The sequence below is a fragment of the Chaetodon auriga genome, chromosome 6 (assembly GCF_051107435.1).
Source record: "Chaetodon auriga isolate fChaAug3 chromosome 6, fChaAug3.hap1, whole genome shotgun sequence".
Taxonomy (NCBI): Eukaryota; Metazoa; Chordata; class Actinopteri; order Chaetodontiformes; family Chaetodontidae; genus Chaetodon; species Chaetodon auriga.
Genome location: NC_135079.1, coordinates 6583046 through 6606188, shown reverse-complemented (window position 1 = coordinate 6606188; position 23143 = coordinate 6583046). Strand labels below are relative to the sequence as shown.

At 41.8% G+C, this 23143-nt stretch overlaps 2 protein-coding genes across 2 annotated transcripts; both read right to left on the bottom strand.

The window, feature by feature from the left end:
• Positions 1 to 33: 33 nt before the first annotated feature.
• LOC143322624 (myoD family inhibitor domain-containing protein-like) lies at positions 34 to 4241 on the bottom strand. Its single transcript, XM_076733935.1, has 4 exons — positions 4077 to 4241; positions 3501 to 3586; positions 3019 to 3261; positions 34 to 406 (listed from the first exon to the last, which is right to left on the bottom strand). Exons 1-4 carry the CDS (start codon positions 4139 to 4141, stop codon positions 135 to 137), a joined length of 666 nt encoding a protein of 221 aa, XP_076590050.1. The 5' UTR covers positions 4142 to 4241; the 3' UTR covers positions 34 to 134.
• Positions 4242 to 8162: 3921 nt separating this feature from the next.
• On the bottom strand, positions 8163 to 18950 carry LOC143322711 (forkhead box protein P2-like). Its single transcript, XM_076734085.1, has 15 exons — positions 18795 to 18950; positions 16177 to 16281; positions 15484 to 15570; positions 14857 to 14965; positions 13943 to 14120; positions 13380 to 13484; positions 12512 to 12599; positions 11702 to 11839; positions 10795 to 10981; positions 10631 to 10701; positions 9894 to 9995; positions 9664 to 9785; positions 8664 to 8733; positions 8441 to 8577; positions 8163 to 8344 (listed from the first exon to the last, which is right to left on the bottom strand). The coding sequence occupies exons 1-15, from the start codon at positions 18948 to 18950 to the stop codon at positions 8215 to 8217; spliced, it is 1785 nt and encodes a 594-aa protein (XP_076590200.1). The 3' UTR covers positions 8163 to 8214.
• Between the last annotated feature and the right edge of the window lie 4193 nt (positions 18951 to 23143).

The following is a 23143-nucleotide window of genomic DNA, read 5'->3' as shown; positions in this document are numbered from 1 at the left end:
ATTGATTAATCAGTGAATCGTTGCAGCTCTGCTGTTCACAACTCTAACGCTCAAAACAGGAAATGTCACTGTAGCACTCGTCTGTAGCTTCAGTCTCGTCACATGTCCGTTAGGTCTCGTGGTCCAGCTGCCTCCTAGCTGCGATGGCAGATCTCGCAGCACTCCAGGCATAACTCGAGGCACTCGGTTGGCTCGCAGCAAGACTCGAACAGCACCGAGTGGCAGTGGGCGTGGCAGTTGAGCTCCTCCACGGGCGCCTCCTGGATGGCCGAGCAGCAGCGGGCGCAGGCTTGGCAGCAGGAGGAGCAGAGGGCGTGCAGGCAGGAGGAACAGGCCTCCAACAGGCCCAGGAGCAGCACGGAGCCCTGGCACGACAGGCACGCCAGCAGCAGCTGTAAACAGCAGTCTGTGGGTGTCACAGCGAGGAAAAATGAAGTGATTTTAGCAACAAATATCACATCTGAGGTCAAAGAAAAGCTGCCGTGTGTTCTAAAAGCCTGTCAGACACCGTCAGCAACGGGGATTAACAACTCTATTAACCCCAAATTAATCTCTCGCATGTTTGTTTGTTATTCTAAGCGCAACTTAAAAGAGTCTGCTGCGGTGATCAAGTGTGTGATTGTGTTTACTTAATCACACAGCTTCGTTCAGTCCTCGGGGGAAAATAAAAAGGGCCGCAGAGGCTGCCGGTGATGAACAACAACCAGGAAGAAGCTGTCACAACATAATTGCTCTCCTACTCAAATTAGGCGCAGATGAAATTGCATACATTAACCCCGGTGGTGCGTTATGGTGCCTCTCTCACGATCCTAACCGCGGTGCTGCAACTCAGCTACCGTTTTTCATCCTCACAAGGACCAGATAGTGAGTGAGCTCATGCAAATCGAGCTGTTTTATCCTGTTTACTCAAGGAAGTAAATGAAAAGGAGGCGGCAGAATTCCCTGGGGAGTGGGGTTCAGCGTTTTCCTGCTTAGCTGCTCCAATTATACACCCCCTGCACATAACTTATGCTAATGTCTATATATGCGCATGGATGAAAAAGGAGCTTTATGTGTGGCCACTGTATTGATTTAATACTTCATAGAGATAACAACATGAACACAAGGATAAACAAGGAGCGGCCCTCTGCACGCTTTGATACGACTGGAAGCAAGTGCAGCAGTTTGAAAGTCTTCAAGGGAAACTTTTTAGAGCTGGTGACGGATTCTCTTTGGTGGTGGCAGAAAAATCATTTGAATGTGCATGTTTCCGACTTTTTTCAATATAACTAATGTTCCCGTGAGGGTGGACGATGACCAAATGTATTCAGTTACCGAGATTGTGAATCACAGACTCTTACTGACCTGAATTTACTCATTGATCAGTTTAAGTCATTAAGTAAGTAAGTTTTAAGTCATTTGAAGATGAAACCCAACAGTAAAACTGTTTTGATCTTTCTCTGCAGGTTTGCGTAGGGAGCGTTCTGTAACTGTATTTGTAATAAAGTACGACAAAGATGAATATTTTAACCAACTGTTGAGTCTTCGTGAATCCTTTTTTGTGACACTTAAAGAGTTTTAAAAATACTTCAGGAAAAGCATAAATCTCCCTTTTGTGTGACTTGTTGTGGTTTGTTTTCAGGTGCATCAGGAATCGTTGCCCCTTGTGGCTGACGAGCGGAAAACACCCACTGAAACTGGTTCGGTGCCATTTTCACCAGCTATGAGGTTTCTGGCCAAAAGGGGCCGTAAACATATTCATGTTTGATCACCAGAAAGGCAAAGAAGACACTCCACGCAAAAAAAAAAAAAAAAAAATACATGGACAAGCCACACAAATTTGACCTTCGTGTTTTATCCAAAGTGTTTTCAGGCAGTGTGTTTTGGTTTCACAAGAGAAAAGGCTTCAAGGGTGAAAATTACATTTGGAAAATTGGGTTAACTTCCCAACCAAACTGTAGTTGATCCAGACAAACAAACAGACAAAGTAAACCAGTTTGACAATGGAAGAGTTTTTACTTACAGCCCTGTGTCTAAAAAAGTTTGGACGCTGTGCAAAATGTAAACAGAATGTGATGATTTGCAGAACATTTAAACCCCGTATTTAATTCAGAATAGCACAAAGACAACAGATCCAATGCTGAAACTGAGAAATTTCATTTTTTTGAAAATGATATCCTCATTTAGAATTTGATGCCAGCAACATGTTTCAAAAAAAGTTGGGACATTTGCAACAAAAGACCAGAGAAGCTGTGAAATGCTGAAAGAAAACAGCTGGTGGAACATCTCACAGTTAATCAGGTTAAGTGGCAGCAGGTGAGAACATGATTGGGTATAAAAGAGCCTCTCAGAGAGTCTTATTGAAGGAAAGGTGGGGAGGGCTTCACCACTCTGTGACAGACTGCACTGGCAAATAATACAACAATTTAAAAATAATGTTTCACAATGTAAAATTGCAAAGAATTTGCGGATTTCATTCTCTATAGTGCATAAAAAAATCTTGAAAGAGACGAGGCTGAAAACAAATATTGGCTGTCCGCGCTCGTCGGGCCTTCAGACAGCACTGCATTGAAAACAGACCTGATTCTGTAGAGGACATTGCTGCATGAGCTCAGGAACGCCTCCAAAAACCATCGTCTGTGAGCACAGTTCATCGCTGCAGCCACAAATAAAGCTGAAACTACCATGCAAAGAGGAAACTGTATATAAACCAGATCCAGGAACTCTGCAGCCTTCTCTGGTCCCAGACTCATTTAAGATGGATAGAGGATAGAATTTCCAAAAACGACGACATTTTCAGTTTCATCATTTGATGTGTGGCTATTTTCAGTTAAATATGGGGTTTCAGTGTTTTGCCAATCATCACATTCTGTTTCTGTTCACATTTTACACAGAATCTCAACTCATTTAGAAACAGGGCTGTATTATTGTCATCAAAATAAATAAATAAATAAAAATTTATGGTGATGTCAGTTTTAGATTATATTGTTCAGTCCTGTTTGAACAGTGAGAGGACGCGAGCCACATTTCTGAGCCTACCAGCAGCTGTAGCAGTAGGCTGGTCTGATCGTGCTGCACTGGTCCTGGTCTTGGACCTGCTCCTCCTGCTGGTGCTGTGTTCCAACAAGCTGGAGCCCTGCAGGCCCGAGGAGAGAGGGACCAGTCTGTGGTCTGGGACTGTGACGCCACATCGTGGGCAGGTGGGCTTGTGGGGGTCACGCTGAGGCGTCTTAGACTCCTGTGAGGCCTCTGCTGGTGGGGCTGCAGCAGGCAGAGGCTGGGCTGGGAAAAAAAACAGACACACACAGCTGCTTATCATCGCCTGAAATCAGTTAAATGATGTGATAATTCCACAGTGTGTCACTGTAAGGTGATGCATTCACTGTCCTTCTTCAGCTGCACCTTCTCAGCTTCCCTTTAATAAAACTGATTTGTTTTTCAGTCAAACCCCTCATCCAGAGTGTCAACATTTCATCTTGGTCACTATTGTTTTCTGTGCAGGTCTCACAGTTTCCACTTACTGCTAATGAGGCCGGAGGGGCTGGTGTTTCCTCTGCTAACAGGGTCACGCACTGAACGGATTTCCTGTGCTGAGTTTAAAGAGGCACTGCCTTGAGACACATCAAAAGAAAGTCATGTTAGCCGAAGAGCTTTCAGAAGATATGACACACTGACCACAGCTACTGAAAAATGTGGAATTCAAGGATTTTTAAAAATAATTTGCACCTTTTTTTTGTTTGATTGCTTTGAAAATTCATCCTTTTTTTTTACATAAAGATGAAAGTAATTTATCATCGTCACTACTTTTTAATATGTGTGATCCTGCGTTAAGGTGTTTCAGTGGGACCGTTTCATGTTCCATGATGCTTTCATTGCATTTCAGGGTTTTTACCATCCTGCCCTGTTTGATGTTTCTTGGGAAACACAGGCACCTTTAAATATTGAGGTAAAAATGATAAAGTTTGCAGATAATGAACAGCAGCACAACATGTTGGCCCATCGTTCATCAAGCTTAAAAACAAGTGGCCCCAGCAGCATGAATGCATCAAGAGAAATAAAGCGCCTTCACGTCTTATTTCAGGTCAGATCACGAGGACTTGCCTTCAGTCGGCTCGCTCAGTTCCTCCGTCCTGTCCGCGGGTAAAAGGTCTCCTGGTAACATGCCTGATGCTCATGACTGCTCGGGGTCTCCGTTACACTTCGTCCCCCTTCTCCATCCTCCTGCTTCTGTCTGCACAGAGAGGTCAGGAAACCTCCAACAACACCCAACATGCCGGCCTGAGTCACCGCTCAGGAGACTCTGAGCTGGACTGTGTGTGGGTGTGTGTTGTTCAGTGACTTAATAACACTCCCCTTCCCAGCAGATCCCCGGGGGGCCGCTCCAAACGTGCTGATCGCAGACCAGCAGAGACGCCCGAGGACTGGTTGTCTGACTTCAGGTCCCTCGGTCTGTTCTGCTTTTAGTCACCTAACACAATGGAGACACATACCCCACAAGTGTGTCAGCTGAATGCTGTATGCATGTACACTCTCTGGCCCTCTTACACACACACACACACACACACACACACACACTCAAACCAACCTTGTGCACCATCAAGCATTCAGCATGCAATAAATATAATTACTAATTTGCTCAGTGATGGTGGAATTCATGCTTTCAAATGAATAGTTTGTTTGTCAGTCGTTGTGACGGCCGTGGTCGGAGGCATTTTGTTTTCAGGTTGTCCGTCCATCCGTCTTATTGTCGTGAACGTGATATCTCAGGAACTTTGAGGGAAGTTTTACAAATTTGGCACAAACTTCACTTGGACTCAAAAATGAACCGACTGGATTTTGGTTCTTCAAGGTCACAGAGGTCAAAACACATTTTTGGCCATAATTATGACAAAATATCACACGAATGTCTCAGAGGATAAAACGACGAAGAGATGACAGTTTATATCCAAAAAGGTCAAAGGTCAACTTCTCTGGCCTTTATTCTGCACCATAACTCAGGAACAGAGGTGCAGATTGTGACCATATTTCACATTTGGTCAGATACTGACTTGGTGACACTAATCTTTGTCGTCCACCCTGAAACTGTACTGATTGTATAGATTTTCTTTGCTATATTCATTTTCAGCTAACACAACATAACAAAATCAGTTATAACATTACATGTAGCTCTATATATTTTCAAATAACATGTTTATGTGCAAAATCAACAATTCCACTAGTTTTTAACAAATTCTCATGGTCTTCCTCTGTGGATGGAGTTTGCAAACCAATTAACATGCTGTGAAATGTAAAATAAGAGCAGAGCATTAATGTTAAATCCGAAGTCGTAATCAATCAAACTCTACTTCTGAGTTTTTAACTTCAGCGTCCCGCAATGAAACGAGCCGTTAATTAACAGTCAGCCACATTTAAATCCCTGTTTGTAGAAATCTGCCTTTCCCACTTAATGAAGCGGTTGGACACACGACAGCATCGTCATCACATGCTGACGAGAAGACGAGCAGAGAGCAGCGCGTTCAGCGTGGCTGTTGACTAAGTGCCGTCAAAAGTGCCGCGCTGAAAAACATGTCGACTTGCCCGCCTCACGGGGAGCATGTGGCACATCAAAGCGGCACCTAAGTGAAGCTGTTGAAGTTGTCGAGCACCATGCTAACTTTCAGTCAGCGAACGCGTGGAGTGGCAATCAGAGGAAAATGTCATCTAAACAGGCTGACAGCGAATCAAAGGGAGCACTGAGAGGCAACAGCAAACTTAAAGCTAACTCGTTAGCAGCAAAGACAATTACTGACATTAGTCAAAACAGGACGCTGAGAGAGCCTTTGTTCTGCGTTTGGTTGTGAAGTCTACAGTCACAGCTGCACTTCATGGAAGAGCCCATGTTGGGACTGTTTATTCATGCGTTTTATTTTAGCATTTCACATAGTGATGCGCTAAAAAGGGAGAGTGAAGTGAAACCTCTCAGTGACTGTCAAGACGCAAACAGCCATGAATGTTAGCAAAACGTCTTTAAAATTACTGGTTCAGATAAAATTATTTAATGAGAGTCATTATTATTTGCAGAAGGTATTTTAAGGTTCGGCACCTTGAATTCATGCATGACTGTACAAGCATTTTTATTGCCCTCATATATTCTTTTACACCAACTGTATGAAGCACACACTGCTAAATAAATATTCCAAATATTGTGAAGGATCTGGATCATTTGTGTGTACAGATTTTTATTTATCTAATCATATTCAGTTTCACTAAATTGTGATCAGTCGAGCCAAATAGGAAATGATAAATAATCATGTGTTCAGATTATGTTTCTACGTGTTTTTTTCTGCTACTTACACAAGCATAAACATGACGCTACGATGACTGTATTTACCCAAAGCATCTTTTTATTGTCCATGTGAAATTCCCACATTCCCAGCATGCTCTCTCACAGGTGTGACCACATCAGGGTTTGCGGTGGCGTCTGGTATCTAAGAACACTGGTGGGTCAAAAAGCTTCAGCCTTATGTACATCTAAATTAGTTCTGAATGTCGAGACCTCAAAGCACAAATGTTATTTCCAATGCCAGTAATCACAAGTGTGATAAAATACACAGCATGAACAGGTTGACATATATTTATTACATTGTAATCAGACACTTTGGACATACAGTTACAGCCAAACACATTTTTATAAAGACAGACACAATGTTTTAAATAAATGTTAAAAAAGTGGAATGTTTGGAACAATTGTTCATTTCAGTGGAAACACAGCGCTCGATTAAATACATCAGTGACACAGCAGGAAACAGGAAAACACACACGAGACAGAGCGACTCTGCTTACTTTGTAAAAATGAACACTGATAACACACAGCTCAGCAGGCTGAAGTATTTCTAACGTACAAAGACGACGGAGAGAAGCCACAGCACAAACTACACGTTTTCAGATATCTCATCAACAGGGAACCACAGAACACATCCACAGTCGCCCTGTGTCATTTCTTCATCTCGGTCACAATTAACAGACAAAGCATCAAATCTCTGCTTCATATTAAAACGAATATTTCTGTGAATCGCTTGCTTTGGCCTTTGGAACGTATCATTTACATGGAAGGGTGGGACTTGTTCAGGGTGAAAAGGACGTAACTCTGTTTGTGACTGTGTACATATTTTATGCTTGTGTGTCCTTTGAAAAAAAAAATAATTACAGCTTTCTTCTCTGGGTAGATCAAATATGAGCAACTGTACCACTTTAAATACACTGAGTCTCATTTAACTGCAATAAATTTTAGTCATTTTATATATTTATCTTATTAATTTCTTTGAATTTTTTTAAAGTCCCAGCTGATTAAAAAAGCAGAAAATAATCAAATAGTAGGGAAACACATCTTCTTCTTCTTTTGTCATCCACAGGGAACAAAATCAGAATCTGAACCACAGCTCTGAACAGCTGATGTGTGCATGATGATATAATCAGGGGTGCACATAACTGGGCGTGCATGCACGACAAAAACCAGAAATGCATAACGTCAGTTATTCGTAAACGCGCCTTTGTGTAGGCAGGAAGCTGTCACTGGTCATCAACACACATTTCTAATCTTCATTTTTTTTTCAACACATTTGACCCAATGAAGCAACCCACTGTGAGAAATGTCCAAACAGAAATCAAGCTGCCTCTTCGGCTGCTTAAAGAAACGTCAAACTGAAGACTTTTCTCTGAGAAGTGGCTCCATGGTGTGTCGTGGCTCCAAGCCGACGACGAGCGCACCAAAATGTGGTGCAGGAGACGTTTCTCGCATCCACATCTGGATGATAAAACAGGTGTGTTTTATACAAGCAAAGAAAGATCAATCATTATTTCATAAAGACAGGGAGAAGTGGCACAAGATATTGCTAACAGACAAGCTAGTGAAGGTGAAGGGCAGCATGTTAAAATCGCTGAACTCGGCATAATAAAAGACAGATCTCGCCTGTCACTTCCTCGTCTCTCAGTCCTGACGCACATTCACCTGTCAAAGACGACCACAGAGACGTTTGACCCAAAGCCAGCTGTCGGCCTGTGGATGGAAACAGCTGATCGGTCTAACATGCATGCAATGGTGGACAGTGGGGGATGTTATGTTTAAGCCCATGCCTGGTGCTCACCTGAGCAGCTGACTAAAAAGTTATGTGCACCCCTGTTTTTAACATAAACTGTGGTCTACATCCCTGAATGTTCAACACAGTTCTATTTGACTGGAAGTCTGAAGCTCTTCTTTCATTCAAGGTCGAACAAATGCTCTTCATCATTTTCAGTCACGCCGTGCGGCAGAACGGCTGGTTTTACCGCTGGAATCAGGGATTCTTGGTCATTCAGATTCAGCGCTTCGTCTTTAAGGAAAGGGGAGCTGTAAGAGGTGAAAGACAGATGCATTTCGATCATTTATTTCAGGAAATCAGACACTTCATTGATTTGTGGAGTTCAGAATAAATAAAAAACTCACTGCTGGACTTGTGGGGAGAAGGTCTGTTGGCTGTGGTTGTTGCTGTTTGTTGCTTTGTGCTCCTGTATTTGGCTCCTGGAGTTTCTGCTGACGCACCCCTTCTTGAAACCCGGCAGCGACGCCTCAGCCAGTGCCGTCTACAAAGACGATTGATGGAAAATCAGACAATGGTCTTAACCGGTTCAAACTCCTGGAATCAGGAAGCTAGTGCCGCAGTCCTCACCTGTAAGCTGGCATTCAGAACGGTCCCAAAATCAAGGCTGGAGGACACGCTCTTCATCAGCGATGGGCTCCTGTACACAAAGGTAACAGAGCCATGTTTAATTCACGGCAAGCCAATCAATACCTTGTATATAATCCACAGGACACAACATGTTTAACAACAATATTCTGAGGCAAGGTCAGTTATGATAACAAATAATTCAGTTGCATGAATGAACCCTGAACTAGAGCCTTGAAAATGTCACCAGGATCGGTCCAGTTACATTCATCATGAATCCACTGAGGCCTGTAAGCAGGAAACAAATGTGTACAAAACTGCAGATACAATAAGGAAACTGTTTTGGCCAAAAGTGGATGCAGGGGCTGCATACTTTCTCTGTTTTGACTCTTATTACAACACAGTGGTGTCAAAACAGATCGCAGACACTGAAAAGTCCTCATTTTTACTATGAAATTTAAAGCAAGGAAAAGAAAAAGTCATAATATGTATTCAGTTATTTTACGATAAAATGTGAAATTTGATCTGGGGCAGATAAAACTGTACAGTCTTTTCTTCAGTCTTCATGTTTTGCTTTATATCTCAATATAAACCAGCAGATCTCAGACATTTTCTGTCAAACATTCAAGTCTCCTCTCCCTACAATTTTCATCAGTCATTAACAATGAAACCGAAAAGGATCCAAGTTGAATTTTGGTGAAATAAATGTCAGCAGGATAGCATCAGCAAACCCTTGTTTGTTTATTCTCCCTGCATAAATCATATTCCTACACCTTAGTCATTCCACATTTAATAATTTGGACAGATCTGCTCTCCCTCTGTGGTCGTGATCTGTTAAAACCCAGAAAAAAAAGCCAGAAGAAGGGAGGGATAACCCTGAGCATCTTAAAACATATAACTGGTATCATTTACTGCTTCGAACGAGTTACAGAAGTGTCTTAAACATCATTCTGTTTGCACTGAAACACCCTGACAGCAGCAGTGTGGAAGCCATGGACTGTACCCTGTGATCTTCTGGGACCTCCTCCTCTGGTATTCCACCTCATCCACAGTCCACACGGCGCCCTTCACATTCTCCACACGCACAAAGCACTTGTGCAGGCTCAGGTTGTGGCGCACGGCGTTCTGATGCAGGGAAAATCAGAGTGAAGGAGATATTACTGAGCACATGCTGCATAAATCAGCTGTGACACACACTGGGATCACAGAGTTAATTACGCGGAGGTGCGATACCTTCCAAGTGGCAGCGTTGCGTCTGAAATAAGCGAACGTCCGTGTGAACCAGTTGTATATCTCGTTGAGAGTTAGCTGCATGTCTGATGTTTCCATAATAGCCTGTAGATGGAGGGGGAATAAAAGAGTGGAGCACATTACAGGATCAAATTAAAGCTCTGATCCACGGGAGGAGGAGAGAGCTGCACAACTCTGAAGCAACCTTTGTTACCTTTTATTTCTATGAATCAGCTTTTTTGGGATAAAAGACTCATTTTCTTGATGAATCAATTAATCCTTTAATGTCATAAATGTCAACCTGAAGTTTATCTATTTTAATACTTTTTTTTTTTGTCAATCCAAAACCCAAAAGCTTTTCAGTTTCCTATTGCAGGCAACTTAGAGAGCCACCAAATATTCATATTTATGGAACAGGAACAAGGACGACTTTGACACACAAATTAACATAATTGATCTGTTTCAAAATTGCTAATTATCTGTCGATGTTTCAGCTGTAGACACGTGATTCAGTGAATGAGCTCACACGTCATCAGCATCAACATAGAAACAGATTAGTCAGAGAGGTCACTCATTGGCAAGAAAGACCCCCAACCTTAAAACACAGAGTGAAACTGACTGATGACATTTATTGCACTTAATTACAAATGATGCAATTAGTGTACAAAGGGATTTAATTAACAGGTAGATATGTGACATCTAGGTTACCTAAACAGTGATCAAAGGTAAGAAAAGACTACCTGTCTTATCAGCGTTGCATAGGTGAAAGGTGGTCTGATGTCTGTGTTCTTGTAGAGCTCAAACTCATTTTCTGAAACAAGACGAACCACAGTGAGCGGAAACTGGAGTAGAAAATGTGCTTTTTTCTGTATGAACATAATAATACAAGTGACTATCAGCTCACCTGAAGACAACGAGTAGACCAAGGGGTGATAACGACGTCTGATGGCCCCAGCACACGATGCACGAGGGGGGGCCTCTTCCTCGCAGGCCTGGGAGGGAGTGCTGACACGGGCCAGAGGCTGGGGGGACGCCTGGGCCGAGTCCGATGGGCTCAGCGAGGGCAGGCTGTTGGTGACGACTGAGCTGAGCTGAGGGCGACACGAGCAGGCGATGCAAGTTAACAAAGGAACAAGTGGAGTGAGAAGACTGACAGAGAAACAAAACAGAGGGGGAGTGTAACAGAGCGATTTGATTCGCCTCTTCAGAGGTGATTCCACTAAGATCGCAAGAAGAAGGAAGCCAATTATTGTTAATTATAGGGTGAAATTGTTTGGTGAGTGTTGTGATTATGGTGCAATATTTGCAAGATTAACAAATGATTAGCTTCCACATTATCAGAGCATGTCTGGCAGCCATCTGGTACCAACAGCTGGGCAACGAAAGGAAAGGAAGCGCTCACATCTCGCATCGCACTCAGAAAGCACACACTGAAGAAAAGCATGGAAGTAATTTCAGAGTTAGGGCGAAAAAGCCCAAAATGGTCAAACTTTTTCAAGATATGTATTCATGACTGTGCATTTGTGGTTCACATGACCTTCATCACACAGGTGCACCCCTAAGATGGGTTTTTTTGTGTCTAAGAAAACATATTTTTGCAAATCATCCAACTGTAAAAGTTCACCAGGTCTATTACAGGCTGGCGAATCTTCATCAGCGCTGGAGGAGGTGAGGCTGCAGCCAGACGTGTTACCGCCACTCTCAACCACATTTGTAGTTTTGCTCACAGCCCAGAAATGCCGTTCGCTTCACGGCTCATTGGCTTTGTGTCTGCTGTGCACACGCACAACATATTGCTGCGCACTGTCTACCTGTGGAGCGCGGGGGTCAGCGGGCGGATCAGAATGTGGGGAGTGTAGACTCGCGGGTGCACAGATCGACTGAGCCTCTAGAGATGGCAGATGCAGGTGAGCCATCATCGCTCGCAGCCGCTCCCGTTCTTTGCAGAGCTGTTGGAGGAGACGAGGGGAGGGAGAAGAGATCAGGGTGGACGGCGTGGCCTTAAAATCGCTGAGCACAGATTGCTGAAATGGAACGCTGTCAACCGAACACATGCTGTGTCAAACATTAGGAAGGAGGAAGTGCAGCTGAGCGTCACATGAATATCCACTCGGGGTTGGGCAGAGACAGATTACATGTAATCTGAGGTCTGTAACTTGAAAACAATTAGATCATAGTTCCACTGTCAAGGATTTCTTATGATTACGTCTTTAAAACCAGCAAATTTTAAAATTACGAAACTTTTATTAATTATTTTCATCTTATTCTATTGAGTCATGAAAAGCACGTCTGCCACACTGCAATATGAAATATGAAAAAACATGAAAAAAGGAATTTTCTTTGCATTGAAAATGTTTAGAGATTTAATTAAGGAAACAATTATAATATAATAATTCTAAATTATCTGTATTTCTGAGCAATGAGGTGTTTCGACAGACTAATATTGCTACAATAAATATGTAGATTTTAATTTAATAAAAATTAATTACCTCTGGAAAAAGAAAGCCCTAGAAAGCACTAGTTAAAGCTCAGTTGGGTTTTCTGTGTGCAGAATATGAGGATGTTCTTAAACGGCAAACCCAAACAGCAGTTCTGGACATCTGTGCAGGACTCAGGCCTACCTGAAGCTCCAGCTGCTGGACCACCTGCATCTGGACTCTGCACTGCGCGGTGCTCCTGTCGTCCAGAGTGTGTTCGCTGCCTATGTGCCTGAAACACACACAGAGGCGTTAAAGGAATGATCCACTGCAAATCTGCATGCTGAGTGTCAAATACTGACTCCTGAGGGGGGTCTGAGAGGTCTGCTATAGCTGCTGTAGTCAGCTCGGACTCACAGCAGAAACTTCACTCAAACCACTCGTGCAGAAATGAATTTAATAATCTCTGAGTGAAGTAAAGATTGTGCTTAGAGAAGCTTCAATGGATGTTTTGATAAAATACGTTGTGATTGCTGTGAGTCCGGGCTGACAGACATTTTAGCTCCAGTTTGTGCCTCTCATGTCTTACCTTTACTTTTAAGTCACAGAAATACACAGCAGTTTTCTGAAATAAATCCCTGGTGGTCTTTAAAAAAACCCTAAAGGCTGTTTAACAACCAAAAGCGTTTCCAGAATCCCCAAACACTCCTCTGGCCATCTTATCTGCAGCACAATAATAGGATTTTTATCCTATTTCCCAAATATGGCTCTATTATGGTATTGCTTAGTTAACTTAGAAAGTGTTGAATATTACTTTCCATTACTTTATATTTCCAAGAGTTCTTGACGATAGCTTACAAACAGCAGAAGTGTTGTTGGGCTTTTCAATGATCACCAGATATTTACCTCCCTAAAAAATGAACGTATAGCTCTGTAAGTTGAGAAAATTACAACATACAAACATGTCAGAGCCTACAGGGGGTAAATATTTAACACTTTTTCCTTGAAATCAGGAACAGAGCGCTACAAAGAGTCGCTAAGTGAAATGCATCAGGATGGAGTTAAAACCTACTTGATGAACTCGCTGAAGTTTTCACACACCGACTCACATCCGGGCCAATTACACACACCGTGGCTGTAGAGAGTGTGTGTGGCAGCGCGATCAGCCTTAACAGCACTAGACGAAGGGGAAGAGATGGAGAGTGAAAGTATAGACGTGATTAAAAGCCACAGCAGTCAGACAACAGCGACAAAACGAGAGCAAAACAGCGATAAAACAGATATAAGCGGATTTTCTTGTCTTTTCAGGTAGCAGAAAATGACAGAGGGAGGTGGAAGGAGCAGTGAAAAATAAATGGATAAGTGTTTACTTTTGATTCGGGACATGTAGTCATGTAAACTTTTTCTTTGCTGAACCACTTCAGGTGGCGGAACACAAAGCAAACAAACAAAACAAAATATATCGTCCCGAGGGGAATTAAAAGCGAAGTCTCGCCGCTAAAAGCAAACACAGCTCCCCAGCAGCACCTTGAGAGGAAGAAAATGTCTACGGATGACACGTCTTTGATGTTTACAAAAAAGAAGCACCGTCTCGCTTCTCGCAATCTGTTTACAGCAGGAACAGACAGATCGTACCACTCTGCCCTGCGAGGGGAGGACGTCAGCTGGTCAGCGGGCTGCTTCGCTGTGACTTTTGTTGACACGGTGTCGTTAGAAGACGAGTCCTGATTGGCCTTCGATGTGGTTTTATCTTCGGTTACTGCGTTTGTGAGCTCTTTCCATATCTGGTGCATCTCTGCAGGGCTGAGACCTCCTAAAACATAAAACAAACATACATTAAATTGTTAAATTTCTGCATCTGAGTGTTTGGTTTTATGTGTTGATTAAGGAACTTGCAAAAAGATTGGGGGCGTATTATCTATATGTAATACACTGGAGGCAGCTAACTCGTGCAAGTAGCTGAGTGGCACATTTTTACAGAATTATGATGTTTACTTTACAGTTTCTTTCTCTTTTTCGCTGTTCACACCTGCACTTTTTCGTCTGTGCCTCGCATCCACACAGTTTCACTCATTCCCAACTCAAAGCTTGAGGGCAGAAACTGAGAGAACGACTCTCGTGACCTCATGTTACCTTTTCACTGTAATCCAGGAATAATTTTCACAGATGAAAAATGAGTAATGATGAATTTTCTACTTTTAGTTTTCACTTTCATCGTCGCGTCTTTTGAGTTTAGTGCAGTTATGTAACCGAAACTGAAATCAACAAGAAACAAACCTTCCTGTGTGGAGGTTTCTGTGACAAACTCGCATCAGATAAAGGTTCGTGTTTGTCTATTTTTGTGTCCTTGTGATATGATCCAACATAATGTATTAACCCAATGGTCAATTCAATCTCGAATTTGCAAACATGCTCTGAATTACAACACCAAAAGCACCGATACTGCACAGACAACTGAAACACACAGTGCACTGAATGAAACAGCTGGCATCATCATTGCTTTCAAAGAAGAGAGGAAAAAAATGGTAGTAAATGTAAAGAGGAGTGACCTGGAGAGAGGGCAGGAGAGGGCAGGACCGGTCTCTGCGCCCGGAGGAGCTGCTGCTGCTGCTGCTGGAGCTGGAGGAGCTGCTGGAACACGAGCTGCTGTGCGGGGAGCTGGAGGACGGAGAGAGAAAATTCGACATTTCACAGAAAAGTGAGGCAGTATTCATGTGAAACTCTGCTGCTCACGCCCTCTTTTCTCCTGGTAGTTGTCCTGGTATTGATCCTGAGCTAAAATCAGTGGCGTATACTGCATTTGTAATGGCATCCTTCAACAAACACTTCGAAATCTCACATTCCAAAACAGTATCTCACCGCCCACACCACCAGTAACCGCAGCCACCAGGGCTAGAAAACATTGTTCTTTCCCATGTGCAAGTGACAAAGCACATAAACATGTTCTCTCTTAATTGGACATTTCTCTTGGATCTCCACCCTTCCTCCATCTGTCCTGTTAAAATATGTTTTCATTATTTGTGTCACTTACAGGCCACCATAAAAATGTAACACAGTTTCACGGCAGATACTGCAGCAGTTTCTTGCTGCTTCCCACAGAAAAGTAAACATCAGCTATCAATGCCAAGTTGTTATTTCATCCAGAAAGTAAAGACAATTAAAAACAGACCACTTACCTCTTTGACTTTCTTGCTGGGCGGCTGCTGGAGCAGCTGCAGGTGGATCTGTTGTTGTTGCTTCTTGTAAAACTCTTTCAGATGTTGCTAGAAAAAATATAAGGTGTTATTATTATCACTATTATTATTTTGACATTTACCTCACTGAAAAACTTACAATATAACAAATGAAACAGTAGTAATTCTGCTCTTTAGAGAGGTCTGACACACAAGTTTTTTCTTTTGTTGATAATGACCAATGAGCCAGTCTGAAGTCATGCTAAAGCTAAATGGAGCTGACGTTAATTACGTCTGTGTTTTTGTGTAGGTAATGTTAGCGTTTACCAAATACATAAACTGTAACGTTGTCTTGAATTTAACTTCATTTTATATTTGCCCAGCAGACCAAATTTGATCATCTTCATACATGTTCACTGTCAGGAATTTAGTATCCTTGGAAGTTTAATGCTAGCTAGGCTAACTAGCTAACTAGTGTTACAGCAACATTAACCCAAATATCTAGCTAGCTAACCGTGTAACTGAATTGTTTTTCCCCTCAGATGTAAGTTTTTGCTCTAGCAGCTTGTTTGTCTATAAGTTATCTCAGTTGTAAAGTTATTGGTTGGCTAAAATGAACAAGTTTTCCCTTAAGTTTCGTACTTTTCAGTAAGCTAACGCTAGCTAATTTGCTAATTTTTAGTAGTGCATAAATACCTGCTGGAGCATAAGTGCTTGTTGCTTCTGGTGGATCAGAGCCTGCAGCTGGTTGGGGGACAGAAGGTGCTGCATCTGCTGAGGAGCCATCATAGCCAGAAACACCTTCAAGAAGAAGACAAAGAATAAAATGACAGAGGACCACAGTCTGCAGAGTGGAGGCAAGAGTCAGGTGTTAAACAGTAATAACCATTGAATGGAAATCTTTCCAGTCCAATTACAAAACAGTGCTGTCAACCCTTTGTGAACATCCTCATGCTGGATTGTGTCATTGACCCTAAATGAGATGGGGAGATAGGCTGACCAGTTAATTAGCAACACAATTACATGCTTGTTTTGACTCCTAATAGAAGTGTATGGGTATTAATAAAGGCAAACACTCACAGAATAATAACTGATCTGCGCTGTTAATGGTCGAGAGACAAATAACAGAGTGATTGTCTCCTTTTGTATTCAGACAGAGGCAACAGCAATTGCCATGACTGTATTAAGAAACAACAAAAGCCACTTACAAATTCAACACATATTACAAACAATGTTAAAAAAAAATAATAATAATAATAGTGCTCTCAATTGATTGTAGGGGAAAATTTATTACTTGAACAGTTTCTGAAACTTTTTTCAAATGGTGAATATAAAATGTCTGTTTTATAGCTGTGCATACTGACGTGTGTAAAGGCTGTGACCTGATGCTCTTCACAGGTTTCACTGAAGCCTTATGTCTATACTGGAGTAATATCTTAGCAGCTTGCAGGATGTGATGAAAGAAGAGCGCATTAGGGACTTCAAGTTTGTCATTTTTGCTGTCAGTCCTTTGAGATGATGCCTCACGTGTTTCCACCAGACTGATATGACAACTGGAAAGTTAATAGCAGTGGAAATGAGATGAAGAAATCATGCTCTGGCACAGCAGGTTCAACGATCTGCACTGCCTGTAGTCATGGTTGAATTTGTCTTATTTAATGATAAGGACATAAGTTGATTACTTACTCAACAAAAAATTGACAATTTTAAAGACTTAGAAAATTAATTTAGTGTTTAAGATTTCACAGCATCTTAAATGGGAGTATTTGCTGCTTATCTGTGTTTATCTGATTGAAAATCTTTGTTTTTTTGATTGTGTCAGACTCCGGAGGTGGACTAGAGGAAGCAGAACGTGAAAAACAGAGCAACAATTTACAATATTTACATAGACAGAAAGTGTTCTCTAAATGTGGTTTTGCCAAAATGAACAAAAACAAAACTTACTCAAACCAAGCAAACACCTACATTATTAACATTGCAGCAGGCGCACCAGCCAATAAACCTAATGTGTTTAACAAAAGTCATCTATGGGTGTAAATATGCACAGGGTACCCTCACTTACCTAATATCCCTACAACACCTCATGCCTCTTAAATTCTCAAACTATTTTAATTGAACAAAACAAGTTATTCATAATAAAGTAAGTCGCTTTGGGATCAAGGAAATTGTGATGAACATATTTAATGATTTTCCGACAATTTACTGGGTAAACAGAAAATCGGTTAATCATATTAAAAAAAATGAACGGAAGAATTTCTAATGAAAATAAGTGCCAGTCGCAGCATTAGTCTTACACTTTTTGTATCTGTCCTGAATCTCGTGTACGCATGCATTTATGTTTTAAAGAAGGCACTGACATACAGCTGGCGTTATTATCATGCTTTACAAATCACACGGTAACCATTTGTGGTGTGTGGATTAGATGCTTCACTCAGAAAAGAAATGCATTATGGATGGAAGTCCTTCTCTTTCATTCTAAGAGAAAACCAGTCTTCACTATAAATAGTCTTCATTTGTGACGTTTTCTGAGTTTGCAGGTTGAAAAATGTTAATATCACAAGCCATTGTTATGTTTTGAAGACTGGAATCACACTCTGGCAGACAGGCAACGTTTCAACGGTGGCGCTATGACATTGTCACTCGCTATATAGTCCTTATGTTTGCTGGAAATTACTAAAAAATAACATGTTAAAGCTGAGCCCACGCAGACAGTTGCAGACAGTGCTAGCAGACCCTTTACCGTGGCCAGCGCCAGTGTTTTTTGTTATATTGTTCAAATTCTGTAGGTCACAAGCTGAGTGCCTTGTACAGGTATAGAAAGTGAATTAAGAGACAAGAGCAGAGCAAAAGTGACAAGATGAGGGAACAGACTGAAGGAAACGATGGTGACCAGGCGTTCATTATCTTGGTTGTTTCATTGATCCTCTACATTAAGATTCTAATGGATGAATGGAATCGCAATAGACAACCATAAAATTATGTTGGTCCATGCTTATTTGCCTTTCACTTGCATCTGTTTGGCCGAGGTCTGCAGACAATTATTCCTCCCTGGCCCTGACTCACAAGCTAATAATGAAGGACAAACAGAGCTCTGCGCATCAACTCCCAACTCGGATCAGATCTCATATGAAACCCCCGCCACTGTCAACAGAGCTACAGGCTCCAGGTTTGGTGTCCTGTCAGAGGATGTCCAATATGGAGCTGACTTGCTGTATTTCCCTTGACATCTGTTTACCTAAGACTGTTCTATTTCCCACTTATGAAGAGGAGGAGGATGAGGGGGAGGTTGAGGAGTAGGAGGAGGATGAGGATACCTGTTTATGGTGGAGACTCTGCCAGTTTTCACCACTCACTCCACTGCAGGAGTCCCCATTAGCTACTCTCTCTCCTGCACCGTTGTCTGTGTGACTGAGGAGGCTGCTGGCTGGGGTTTGACGGGCTGCCGTGGGACTGAGAGGAGACTCAGGCATCCCAGCTCAGGTCCTAAAAGAAAACAGTCAAACACTGGAGATACAGTCCAACATTGCTGCTGAATTACACCTTTGTGTGGATTTGCGCATGGCAGGAAAGAAAACTAATGTGTGAATTTTAAATGTACCAAAGATGGTGGGCATGCTTATTGAGGTTCTGGCTAATAGGGCATACAAAGAGAAAGAAAACATGCAGTGACATTCCTTTGCACAACTGAAATAAACAATGCAAGGCTTCAAATCCAATGAAATTCTATAGATGCAATTTACAGAAGACTAGATTAAGTTAATGAACTAGTGATTGTAATTTAGAATTAAATTACATGTGAGTGTAAAGAGCAAAAAAGCATAGGTATTTCAGTATAGTTATTAAACACTTAAAAAAATCCAAATTTCTGGATGTTGCCATCATCCAGACCTCATGCACAGGTAACATTAATATCAACAATGACAAGTGATTTTGCAGTAGCTTCTGAAATGAAGCTGTATATTTATTTACTATACATACAAAAGTTTTTTGGCATGTCATCAATACTCGTACATGCATCTGACAGTTAGCATGCAGTATCACTTCTACAATATCAGACCATCCCAATCCAAATCAGTCTTATGTGACACAGAATATAGTCAGTTCATTAATCTGCAGCTTCTTACTGGCAAGGCATGAAGATCCAGGAAGGCTAACACAGAGTTCTTCAAAGCCAACTTTTTATTTCACGTCTCTACTTACTACATGAAATATAAACTAAGAGCTAACAAATATATACACAAAAGAGCTGTAACATACAACCTATTACCTCTAAAATTTAGCACAAAAAGGAGTTTAACTTTGAGCATCAACTTCAGCTCTTTAACGCCTCCGTCTCTGTCTGAATTGAGTTAAAAGCACATACCGTTGAAATGAATCGTCGAATTCAGAGCTGCCAGGCAGAGTTGACGTCTCCAAGTCATGCAGTTTGGAGTGAGGATGGGAGAGAACTGATGGAGATGTGTGTCTACCTGAGGGGGAGGAGTCACAGTGTCACTCACTGATTTAGACAGTGAGACCAGCAGCTGATTACCAGGACGTGAAAAATAGAAATAAAGTGATTACCAAATCAGCTAGAGCTATAAATTATATTTATTTTAGGCTTAAAAGTGATTGTGCTTACCTGTTTTGTTGTGATGTTTTGTCAGCATTTGTTAAAAGGCGCTCCACAGTTTGCATTAACCAGTCAATGTCACTTATAAATTGCATTAATATAAAAATATAACGTCTATTGTAACAGAACATATAGACAAAACACGATGTTGTGCATTTTATTAGTGCATTTTTGCAGGCATTGCTTTTCTTTGTTGATATTCATAGACATACGCAATTTAATAAAAAAGAAACATTACAAAACAAAATGCCTCAAAACAAGCATCATTTATTGTCTTTTATGATTAAAACAAAGTGTTCTCTTTGAGAAAAGACAAGTATAGTTGTCTGTGACTTTATTTAGATATGTGGTATCGACGCGATTTGAACAACAAAAAGAGCTCTGCAGCTACACAACTGTCAAACTGTTATCAAAGAGCTATTTACAGTAGTGTCTGTGCTTTTATTTGAATAGCATATCAGTACATCTGTTAAAAACAAATAAAAGTGTTTTAATTTTGGCTCCCGATAAATGCAGCGTACCCTAAAGTGTAAAAGTTCAACACAGCTACACTGACAAACAATACCTGAAATGACTCTGACAAACTAAACTGTCACCTCTTCATGGTTTATTCCTCATTTTGGTTCAGCGTTTTCATTTGTTTTTCTCTTTTTCCCTCTCTCCTCTCTTTTTATTCCTTTTCACCTCTATCACACTCCTATAGTGGTTTCTTGTATTGTCATCTCTTATGTTTGACATGATATGTTTTTACACATGGCAAGTACATGATGAAGCAAGACGATGAGGGCCAAAGGCCGGGCGGCCATCAGAAGTAATTACACTCTGGTGAGATGAGAGAGATATCAGGGTAAGAACAAATACACTGAACACTACATTTACATTTTTTTCCTTTTTTATTTTTGCATGCACAAAAATGTCACGGAATACAAAAGAAGAAATAACATACAGACACAACAACGATGCCAGTTAATGCATGTTAAAGACGAGGCTGTTATCCCCATGAAAATGTGGATAAGTGCATTTAGATATGATGTTTCTACATGAGACAGTTGAACAGAAATAGCTTCTCTTTACAAAACAGAAGCAGAACAGACCTGAAATTAATTGATGATTGAACTGTAGATATTGTTACCAAGGAACTTTCTGCCACCTACTGGATTAGTATTTACCTGCCCTCCTGTTTTTATTGGTAAGAAAAGTGACACACATTTGTTGTGTATAATCAGAGTGCTCTTCACCTTGTTCTGCTTTTCCTTATAAGACAGTTCAGTTCAGGGGTGAAATTAGAAGTTGGCTTTTTGAGGTACAGGTATTCTCTAACTCTCTGATAACTGGAAACATACACCAGCAGCCAGGAAACCTGAAGGTTTGTTCCGGTGGTGTCATGAACCTGCTGTCGTAAGAGTGTTTCATGGCCGTCAGTGCTGGGTCGTTCATTTCCCAGCAGTGCAGTCTGGAGGTCACAGGTTGACTGTCGTGCCCTCTCCAAGCTGTAGCCCTGCCATATGCGTCTGGTAGCCTCTCTGGTAAACAGTAACATTTCATCCAGCTGGGGGATTGCACCCAGCCCACATTGACGCTCCAAGGCTGGTAGCACGGTAGGGTCCAGTCCAGAGAACTCAGCTGATACCCCCTTGGTTCCTGCAGAGGGCATTGTGGCTCCACACATCCCAAAGATCTGCTCTCATCGAACCTTCCCAGGAGGGAGCAGCTCTCCATCCAAGCCAGACACCCTGCCACTTCATCATACTGCTCCCTCTCCCTCCTCCTTTTGGCCTTCCTGCACTGCCTGAAGTTCCCCTTCTGGAAGTCTCTCAGGTGAGCTCGGTGGACACCCCAGTAATGACCCCGTCCGTCCTCGCAGCGGCTCACCTTCACAAAGCAGTCGTTCACGGACAAGTTGTGCCGGACGCTGTTCCTCCAGCCCGGACCCCGGCTCCTGAGGTAAGGAAACTGCTCCTCCATTGCTCTGTAGATGGACGCCAGGTTGAGCTTCTGGGAGGGGGAGGACAGGATGACTTTGCCAATCAGGGCAATGTAAGAGCATGAGGGCTTAGAGAAGAGCTGAGTGTCCTTAGAGGAGGGATTGTCTGAGGGGCTCGTCATGTTATCCGAGTTGGTGAGGATGCTCTCACAGGTACTGACAGCATCTGCCATTTCTTGCACAATAGCTCTCCTCTGTCTCAGATGTATTTATGAAGTCACATCCTGATTTTTCCTCTTTCATGTATGAAGTGTCCTTGAAATGTTGTCTTGTTTTTCCTTTTCACTGTGACTTCCAAGCTGCAGTGAAATTTAAAGTATCCTTGGTGTCAGATCCCACATCCCCTGAAAGTTTGTTTTTTTCCTGTTGGACAAAACGCTGGACAAAACTGTTGTCTTCCCAGACAGCCTTTACATACTTTTATACTGTTCATATCCAGTTCAGGGTGCAGGGGGGCTGGGTTCACCATTCTTTAGTTAAGACACAACACTCTTACTCACTGTTAAAATATGTATTTTATTTGCTCAGTAAGATTAAGCACTAACTGCTTTGGTCATGGCTTGAACTGGACATGCCACTTTTTCACAGCTGTGAGATAAACACAGGAAATAGCACAATGCATAACTGTTAACTGTTGGTATCTGTGGATAAATCTTGATATGGGAAAAGCAGATAAAAGAATAAGCTTGGGTGGAATGGTTATGATAATGCGTTCTTACATACCATCGGGTTTTCAGAGTTGCTGCACCATCAGACCTAAACATCATGCAAAGGACATTTGTTCTTTTTTAAACCTCATGTGACCCAATGTTGGCCAAAAGCAACAAAACGCAAATAGCTGCTATGATAAATCTCATGCTTGTTACGCAAATAGTGTTATAACTCTCCAGGGAGCAATTAGTTCAGTTATACAAGAATGATGTCCCCCAAACTTTTAGGTGCTGGGGGAGTTTTAAAAAGAAAATTAGATTATTACCAATCGATATTGTAGATGATATCACACGAACGTTCTGTCCCAAGGAGGCAAGAGGGTGATATTTTCTCCTCCCGAGCTTAGACTAGTGTAC

Coding starts and splice junctions, on each gene's coding strand:
- LOC143322624 (XM_076733935.1), bottom strand. CDS start 4,141: ATGTTACCAGGAGACCTTTTACCCGCGGACAGGACGGAGGAACTGAGC. Junction 3,262..3,500: donor CCCCTCCGGCCTCATTAGCA/GTAAGTGGAAAC, acceptor TTTTTTTCCCAG/CCCAGCCTCTGCCTGCTGCA. Junction 407..3,018: donor GCCTACTGCTACAGCTGCTG/GTAGGCTCAGAA, acceptor TGACACCCACAG/ACTGCTGTTTACAGCTGCTG.
- LOC143322711 (XM_076734085.1), bottom strand. CDS start 18,950: ATGCCTGAGTCTCCTCTCAGTCCCACGGCAGCCCGTCAAACCCCAGCC. Junction 14,966..15,483: donor CCAGCAAGAAAGTCAAAGAG/GTAAGTGGTCTG, acceptor TCCGTCCTCCAG/CTCCCCGCACAGCAGCTCGT. Junction 10,702..10,794: donor GGTCTACTCGTTGTCTTCAG/GTGAGCTGATAG, acceptor GTCTTGTTTCAG/AAAATGAGTTTGAGCTCTAC.